This window comes from Argopecten irradians, chromosome 15 (genome assembly GCF_041381155.1).
Source record: "Argopecten irradians isolate NY chromosome 15, Ai_NY, whole genome shotgun sequence".
In the NCBI taxonomy this organism is placed as follows: Eukaryota; Metazoa; Mollusca; class Bivalvia; order Pectinida; family Pectinidae; genus Argopecten; species Argopecten irradians.
This window is the reverse complement of record NC_091148.1, coordinates 9309236-9318598: the sequence shown is the minus strand read 5'-3', so window position 1 is coordinate 9318598 and position 9363 is coordinate 9309236. Positions and strand designations below refer to the sequence as shown.

General features: G+C 39.5%; 2 protein-coding genes across 2 annotated transcripts; both read left to right on the top strand.

Moving 5' to 3' along the window:
• The first annotated feature begins 1302 nt into the window (after positions 1–1302).
• On the top strand, positions 1303–2211 carry LOC138308565 (uncharacterized). Its single transcript, XM_069249612.1, has one exon. It carries the CDS (start codon positions 1303–1305, stop codon positions 2209–2211), a length of 909 nt encoding a protein of 302 aa, XP_069105713.1.
• A 2984-nt stretch (positions 2212–5195) lies between these two features.
• LOC138308564 (solute carrier family 13 member 2-like) lies at positions 5196–9174 on the top strand. The gene is made up of 3 exons (XM_069249611.1): positions 5196–5371; positions 6304–6453; positions 9055–9174. The coding sequence occupies exons 1-3, from the start codon at positions 5222–5224 to the stop codon at positions 9172–9174; spliced, it is 420 nt and encodes a 139-aa protein (XP_069105712.1). The 5' UTR covers positions 5196–5221.
• The last annotated feature ends 189 nt before the right edge of the window (positions 9175–9363 follow it).

Sequence of the window (9363 nt, the reverse complement as noted above, 5' to 3'; positions counted from 1 at the left end):
TCTTCCAAAAAATAGCAAAAATGAATTCACAAACTTTAACTTTTACAAAAATTATGTGCAAAGACTATATATGTATATCAATAACAAAGATGTGTGAAGATTATTAATGAAAAGCAATTTTATACCAAAATCAACAAAAATGGTCAGGCTATGTTTAGTAAGACGTTTTGTAGTGCCTGGCGTTAACGATTTACAATCAGGCTGTATTTACTACGCAATTGTAGTTGCAGGGCAGTGACGGTCCACTCTGAATTGACCCGACTGTATTTAGGATGACATTGGCAGCACCGGGCAGTGACGTTCATTCCAATCTGTGTTTAGTATTTAAACCGGAAACGGAAATGAAGAAAAGTGCCCATTGTAACTTCATTATATTATAATGTAATACCCGGAGTAGTGAGGAATGTGGTCGAGTGGTATGTTTCAAAATTCCTGTGCAGGCGACCGGGGTTCAATTGTCACAGAATGCTTCTTATATTTTTTTCCATTCTAATAAACTCTATCATCGCAAACATATGGAAACTAATGACTTAGTGAAACCCGAGGATAGTGTTTCTAAAGTATCTTCAAAACGTTCGAAGGCTTCATCTGCATCTAGTGCCCTAGAGGACTAAATGCCGCATCAAAACAAGGCCTGCTGAAGGCGAAGCCTCAGTTTATCAACACAGAAATGGATTTAGAATATCAACAGTATCAACAGTTTCAGGTTGAGCAGAAAATGAAAAGACTTAAACTCCAAGCTGATATTCAAGCTGCCAACGCAGAGAGAAACGCATTATCTAAGTACGCGAAATCATGCGACAGCCAAGTTACCGAATACTTTACCGTTAAGCCAGATATCGCCGAATCAAATATGCTAAACCCTACCGCACCGACAATCTACCCGGAAACGCGCTGCGTCCAGGAAAGTTATCAGACATCTGGCGGAGCCCAGCCTCAAGGCTTTTGCACTAGCGAACTGTTCAACAAGGAAGTAATTACGATCGGGCATCGGATGGAGTCAGACCTCAAGAATTAAGACAAAGTGTACTTATTCAACAGCAAAAGTGAATATGAATTACGATTGCTTGATGCTGTGAGTCAGCATTGTAACATTTGATGGTAATCCATTGGAGTATTGGGTGGTCATAAACTCCTTTGATGCAAGTGTTGGGCAGTCTATGGTTGAAGATGGTGTAAACAGACTATCGAATATTGTACTGGAAAAGCTGCTCAAGTTATCAAGCCATGTTTAATGATGAAACCTAACGAAGGCTACAAGCAAGTCAGAAAACTGCTAAAGGACGGTTCGGGAACAACTTCATGGTGGCCGAAGCCTGGATAAAGCAAATAACTGAAGGAGATCGTATCCGACTAAACAATCCTCAGGGAGTCCGCGATCTGGCTGATGATGTTAAAGCATGTGTGGAGGCACTGAGGGCTATGGACATGCTTGAGGAAACTGATTCTCGTTGTCGTATGGTGAAACTCGTTTCGCGATTACCGTTATACATTCAAGGAAGATGGCGTAAGGAAGCACAGCGAACGGTGGAGATTACAGGGAAATATCCACACATCGTCAAGTTTACCTTCTTTCTAGAAACAGTTGCTAAGGTACTCTTTGACCCGGTGTTTGGAGTTGTTGAACAGAAAATGCGTAGGGACACAAAGTCAAAATCGAAACCCACAAAACGGGAAAGTACTAGTTTTAGTGTGCAGAGCACTGACAAGTCATCGAAAATAACCGACAAGTCAACTGATTCTGGCTCGAAGGAATATAATTGTTTTAAATGCAGTGGTAATCATCAGATGAGCACCTGCAAGAAGTTTCTTTACACGACACCAGCAAAACGGCTAGACGTTGTGAAGGAACATAAACTGTGTTTTAACTGTCTGAATTATAGCAACCACTCTGCCAAGTTCTGCAAACAATTACCTAAGTGTATTATAGACAATTGTAAGATGAGACACTCAAGGTTGCTTCATACCTCATTTCTGGTGAAAAAGGATGGGTCACAAAAGTCAGAAACACAATCTCAACATTATTTCAACACGTCACCGACTTCTGGAAATAGGATAGAAGCTAGCAGTAGCGCTTGCGAAGGGCTCGAAAATGGAACCTCGAAAGTGTCACTTCCTATTGTAACCGTCCTTGTTCGAGGTAAAGGCCAAAGTGACTTTGTAAGAACCAATGCATTATTGGATCCTGGCAACAATAAGACTTTCTATTGAGTTGAACTGGTGAACTAGCTTGGGATTAGTGGTCAACCTGCTTCTCTGTATTTGAAAACTTTTAATGACAATGACGGAAAGGACATGCTGGTAGAAGAAGTACGTCTAGAGGTAATGAGCACTGTGGGCAAACGTAAATGTCGCGAGATACTCTGTTTGCAAAGAGTTTACGCCTTAAATGACTTTCCAGAATTACAAGGCAGTGTAGCAACTTCAGCGGATGTCTCAAGGTGGAACAAATTGAATGACGTCTCAGTGCCATACAGGCCAAATGTAAGTCTGCTCATCGGGCAAGACGTTCCTAAAGGATTGATGCCTGTTGAAATACGCCGCGTCAAGGATGGAGAACTTTACGCTATAAAGACAGTACTTGGATGGACTATTAACGGCCCGATTGGTAACATTAGTGATGACCTGCATATGGCATCAGCATGTCATTTTGTCTGTGGCAAGTCAGATTCCGACATTAGTCTGGAGGCGAGAGTGGAACGGTATTGGTCGATTGATACTGGCCAGGTCTTAGCAGGGAGCGTGCCTTAGTTGTCGGTCGATGATAGAAGAATTGTGAAAGTGTGGAATGACTTTAATAAGCTAAAGGAAAGACATTATGAGCTCAGCATTCCGTTTATTGAAGAATGTCCCAACTTACCAGACAACAACTCATTGGCATTAAAATGGTTTCTTTGCCTGAAGAAACGCCTATCTAAAGATACTGATCTACACAAGAGATATACTGAAGAGGTCAACAAACTATTTGATAGAGGTTACGCTAAACGTATTCCATCAACCTGCAATGCGGAAGAAGGGAAATTATGGTATCTGCCCCACCATGCTGTTTCTAATCCTAACAAGCCCGACAAGCTAAAAGTCGTCTTCGATTGTGCAGCTGAATGTAAGAACACCTCGCTAAATAAGAACGTATCGCAAGGACCGGATTTGGCAAATAAGTTGCTTGGCGTCCTGCTAAGGTTTTGCGAGCGTATATCGAATGACTGAGCATCCTTTCGGAGATGTTTGGAGTCCAAGTTGTACGAAATTTGCTTTGAGGCATACCGCTGAGGCAAATGCTGCATCCTTTGATCCCGAGACTGTACACACCGTGTTGAACAACTTTTACGTTGATGACTGTCTGAAGTCAGTTGATGGTGAGGAACGCGCAATAGAGCTTGTTCGTGCACTGATACATATCATCTCATTATGAGGTTTTTGACTGACCAAGTGGGTGTCCAACAACGATGCAGTAATGGAAACTGTTCCATTAGGAGAACGAGTCTCGGAAAGGCGCAATATCGAATTGCATTGTGGATCATTGCTAATCGAAAGAGCGCTTGACGTTCTATGGAATATCGAATTCGACACTCTGTGAATCAAAATTGGAGAGAAAGATTCAAACTACACAAGACGAAGCGTCCTAAGCGTTACTAGTTCTGTATGATCCTTTAGGATTCGTATGTCCATTCGTTTTTCAAGCAAAAAAGATTCTTCAGACAGAATGTAGGATGAACAAAGACTGGGATGACGACTTGTAGGACAGAAGTAAGAAGTCTTGGTCAAAGTGGTTAAATGAGTTGCCAAAGCTCAAGGAGTTTGAGATGGATCGTTGTCTCATGCCAAAAAGTTTCAGCTATGCAGAAAGAGTAGAACTACATCATTTCTGTGATGCGTCCCAGGAAGCTTATGGAGCGGTTTCTTACCTCCGTGTGTTAAACTGCAACCAGGAAATTCACTGTGCGTTTCTGCTTGGAAAGTCTCGGCTTACTCCTATACGGAAAATGACTATACCGCGACTGGTACTTTCAGCTGCCGTGCTGGCAGTACGCGTCAGTAGTATTTTAAGCGACGAACTGGGTCTTAGAAACGTGTTCTGGTCAGATAGTATGATTGTTCTACAATACATCAAGAACAAGAGGAGACGTTTCCACACATTTGTTGCAAATCGCGTCGCGATCATACATGATGAATCTTCGCCTGAGAGTTCGAGACATGTTGACGGAAGTCTGAACCCCGCTGACGCCGTTTCTAGAGGGCTGAACGGAATGGTTACAAAGAAAACGGTGGAAACATGGGCCGGATTTCCTGTGGCAGGATGAGTCTGAATGGCCAGAACTTCCGACATGCTCAGATATCTCTCCCGATGATACGGAAGTTCGAGCTGACGCTAAGTCTTGTGTTGTTGAAACGACGGTAGAAGATGGCCCAACAGATAGACTTTTGACACACTACTCATCATGGCACCGTCTAAAGAAGGCTGTAGTTTGGCTTTTGAAGTACAAGGATTATCTTCGTAAGAAAACCGTAACAGGCCGTGTTTCTGTGGAGGATATCAGAGACGCCGAGATAGTGATATTTCAATACATGCAGCAACAAACGTTTGGCGAAGAACTGTCTGTTTTGAAATCTTGTCGAGGGAAGAATAGTAAAAATAGTCGCATTTATGCACTAGAGCCAGCCTTGGAACGCGATGGCCTTCTTCATATAGGTGGAAGATTGTTATCTGCTCCTATGGCAGACTCCGCGCAGCATCCTGTAATTCTTCCAAGAGATCATAACGTCTCCAAACCCATTGTTCGACATAGCCATGAGATTGAGAGCAGACATTCTGGAAGGGAACATGTGCTCTCTGTTCTGGGGCAAAGGTATTGGATCCCAAAATGTCGTCCATTGATAAATGCCATCCTACGTAATTGCGTGACTTGCACAAGACTAAGAGCAGTGTCAGGTTCACCACACGCTATAATCAGCATAAATTCAATATACAAAACAATGCTTACTATACTTTCCACTGTTATGTCATAGGAGTATTAGTAACTATAACGTAACAGCTGTAAGAGCTGACATAATTTTTATCTTAATTTCAATTGTTTTCATAGGTAATACACCATACGCTTGGGAAGATATCTGGTGTATGGCGGTGTAACATATTGATATTGATATACGATATTAGCAGGTTCAGATAGGGCAATCTGCTATTGCGCTAACGACAGGTAGATACTATACAACGTACCAATTTATGTCAATTGTCTCCCACATACTGTGTGCTTTCAACATGGATTTTACATTTTGCCGGATGGCTTGGAGGATATTTTGGAATTTCAGAACAATCATTTTCATCATCTTTGCTTTCCTTGCTCCGATAAGCTTCCTCTTGGATTGGTCTTTGGTGAGTTTGTTCTTTTATGAGGTAAAGATTTACTAGTTCTAGTGACTGATTTAGCAGGGACGCCAATGCGACAATTCGCCAGTGTTAATTTGTCGCAATGGCGTGGAAGGCAATGCGGAGAACGAAAATGCGCGAAAAAACCAGCCTGTCAATGCGACGGAAGTACCCCACGAATGTGACATCGACAGGGCCGTTTTATCGGACAGTCATCCAATGGTCGAGGTATTTCTGTCGCTCCGCCATTGCGACATGGCCAAAATCAGTCACAGAAATTAATTACTTTTAACAAATTTCTTAAATATCTGATAAAGAAAGTATTGACAAGAAAGTATACATTTTTTGTATATTACAGAGTTATCAATTAAAAATGTGCAGGCATCTAGCAAAGTTATATTTTTATCAATATGGACGTTATTTTTATCAAAATAAATTAACGTCACCGACGACACCTTACCCCAAGGACAGATACTTCTGCACGGGGCAAGTTGTCAGCTAGGACTAAAAATTATTAAGATTAAAAAAAATATTGTACATTTATTATTAGAATTCTGTTTTCTACATTTTTAGCAAATGTTGTTGAGTAATCTTGTGTGTTCGCTCGGATGTCTGTTCTTGGCAAAACCTTGCGGATAATGACACATCATTAGTATACGCATCTTTTAATTTCAATATCAAACGTCAAAAGCCTACATCACTATTGTATTTAAGTTTTACCAACTAAATGTTCTTTTCGGTACATCAAGTGAAGTAAAGCAAAGTATACTTCAAGAATCGCCAACTTATATAAATTTATATAAACGTTAAAATCTTTATCGCCTTTACCATCGTGATATTGATAATAATAACAGGTTGAATGTACAATCCTATGAAAGAAATGAAGCCTATTGAATTATATTTTAAATTACATTTGACTTGTTTTATTTATTTTTCAGGAGTCACGATGTGCTTACGTCATGGTTACTATGGCAACCCTTTGGTTGACCGGTGCTCTGCCAATGGCAGTCACGGCTCTGACACCATTGTTTCTTCTGCCTTTGCTAGAAGTTCAGTCCAGCCAGGCGGTATCCAAGAACTACTTCAACGTGAGTCAGCATCGATACCGACGCATGCATTTTCCCCTTTCTTTTATCGTTCCTGACCTTCACCCATTATTTTGTTGAAAAAAGCCCCTTCTTACTCTATCAGATTTGTAACTGCTTTTTTACTGAAATAAAATACCAACGACACCAACATATATCGACTCTTTCCTGATCTTCATAAGTCAGTTTGTTGAAAAAACTCTAACTCGAACAGTTTTGTAAATGCTTTTTCTCAATGATACACTGTGGTTGTCTGTGTCTCTTTGAAGTTCTCATTCTCCCTCTAATTTTTAAATGAAATATGCAGACTCACGAACTTGATTGTTCAGTGTTTTCTCCAAAACTTCCTTCACTTTTACTATGATATTGACATCCAGGGATGAACCTAACGACACTGATAGTAACCATTGGAGTATCGAGGATGGACGTTATTATATTATGCTAGATCCTTTCACTTAACAAGTTGACAATGCAAGTTAAAAAGTATACATTTGAGATTAAAAAAAATAAATTATTGAAATATTTATTTTTTCAAAATGCGTTTCTAAGGATTAATGCGTTTCTAAGGATTAGGGTTTATGTCTTATGTATTACTGTAATTCCAGGATATAAGTGCACTGTTCGTGGTCTCTCTGGTATTTGGTGTTTATTCCCGGACATCAGTGCACTGTTCCTGGTCTCTCTGGTATTTGGTGTTTATTCCCGGACATCAGTGCACTGTTCCTGGTCTCTCTGGTATTTGGTGTTTATTCCCGGACATCAGTGCACTGTTCCTGGTCTCTCTGGTATTTGGTGTTTATTCCCGGACATCAGTGCACTGTTCCTGGTCTCTCTGGTATTTGGTGTTTATTCCCGGACATCAGTGCACTGTTCCTGGTCTCTCTGGTATTTGGTACTTATTCCTGGACATCAGTGCACTGTTCCTGGTCTCTCTGGTATTTGGTGTTTATTCCCGGACATCAGTGCACTGTTCCTGGTCTCTCTGGTATTTGGTGTTTATTCCCGGACATCAGTGCACTGTTCCTGGTCGGTCTGATATTTGGTGTTTATTCCAGGTTAAAACACAGTCAGCGTTTATATTTTTTTCTTCTTTTTGTGTTATATTTCATGGAATGTACAGGATGTACCCATAACTGGTCTATAAGTGACTTGTAACCGATTTATATTAAGATTTTGGACCGCTGCCCGGTTTATATGTGTTTATTTTTCGGACAGTCACTTATAAACCAGTTATAGGTAAATCCTGAACACAGCTCAAAGTGTCAAGGCATAAACAATTCCAAAAGAGTTTTAAAACACTTATATAAGAAATACATGTATGCATCTTCAACAACATACATATATCATTCATAGACAATATTCAGAATTTCAATTTGAATGTATTAATTCCATCTTTGAAAATAAACTTTATAAATGCATCCTGCACTGTTTTTCGACGGTAATATTATTCTAGGGCTAAATGTACACTGTCACTTCTTCTGCAGCAAAGTATGCACACGAACGTGTTCCATGTTGCACGTACAAATATACAACATTTGGTGATCTTTGAACGTTTGGATTTCAAGATTTTTTCCACATTCACTCTTACATTATGTAAGCTCCTACCAACAACGTCTGTTAGAATAGTGGAGTATATCACTGTAAATCCAATGGACATACTTTTCGTATTCAAAAACTTTTTGTTGGGGTTAATCAACTCTCACATGTTGCTTAGTTTACCAACACACAAATAAATATCATGTAACGAATTTCTTGTAATATCCTACAATTTTCAGCACTTTCTGTTTTTTCTTCAATTTTTGTTGTTATTAATACTTTATTTTGGCGAGTTTCTTTCCATTTCTCGAGCATTTTTTTCATTTTATTTTGTCAGATATAAAAGAAAACAATAAATCACACATTGTAAATACTTTTCAGTTTCTACATACAATGTATCATTAATCATGTAAACACCAGTAAAGACGTTGTCCTGGTAGAGCAATGCTATGTCCATCCTAGGAAGACATTTTAGAAATGAATAATATTCGTTATAGAAGTATTTTAGGTTCACCAGGTTTATATGTGATGAATGCATTGGTATGGTTGACTGCACCCATAAAGACGTAAGTAAAAATGTGTGCATGCTTTATTACCTGTTACTGGTATGCCATTACCTGTTACTGGTATGCCATATGATGAATAGAATGACATGGATGAATGCACATTGTTATTTTCAGCATATGCTACCCACCTGGATTATAAATGATGAATTTTTAGTATACTCGGGTTTTTATTAACAAAAAAGGAACTGTGTTTTTTAAGATAGAGATAAGCCTTACACTGTACTATATGTGTGAGAGAAAACAGCTCTCGGCTCTAACGTGCTTCGTTTGTTTGTTTGTTTGTTTGATTTATTATCGTCCTATTAACAGCTATGGTCATGTAAGGACGGCCTCCCATGTATGCGGTGTGTTGCGTGTATGTTGTGCGAGGTGAGTGTACTGGGAGACTGCGGTATGTTCGTTGCTGTACCCTCTCACACATATAGTACAGTTTGAGGCTTATCTCCTTAACATACCATTGCACCGTTCCTGGTCGATCTGATATTTTGTTTTTATTTTTCAGGATACTAGTGCACTGTTCCTTGTCGGTCTGGTATTTGCTGTTGCGATGCACGAGGTCAACTTACACAAACGTATAGCCATGAGGATCACCATGATACTTGGAACAAGTCCTAAAGCGTGAGTGACACCAAAACAATATTATTAAATCAAAGCTTGCCGTCATTCTGAATATTTGTATTTTCAGATAGATTCTGTATGTTTCAGTTGTTTTTCAATATAATTTTTTCGTACCATAATAATGAAATGATTTATTTGTCAAATCAGTTCGTGTCACAATATTTAAGGAGCGAGGACATCGTAGATATTTTAT

What these genes read in the sequence shown, in the direction of transcription:
- LOC138308565 (XM_069249612.1), top strand. Translation starts at nt 1,303, where the DNA reads ATGGTGGCCGAAGCCTGGATAAAGCAAATAACTGAAGGAGATCGTATC.
- LOC138308564 (XM_069249611.1), top strand. Translation starts at nt 5,222, where the DNA reads ATGTCAATTGTCTCCCACATACTGTGTGCTTTCAACATGGATTTTACA. An exon ending in TCCTCTTGGATTGGTCTTTG is followed by an intron (nt 5,372 to 6,303) that starts GTGAGTTTGTTC and finishes TTTATTTTTCAG; the next exon opens with GAGTCACGATGTGCTTACGT. An exon ending in TATCCAAGAACTACTTCAAC is followed by an intron (nt 6,454 to 9,054) that starts GTGAGTCAGCAT and finishes TTTATTTTTCAG; the next exon opens with GATACTAGTGCACTGTTCCT.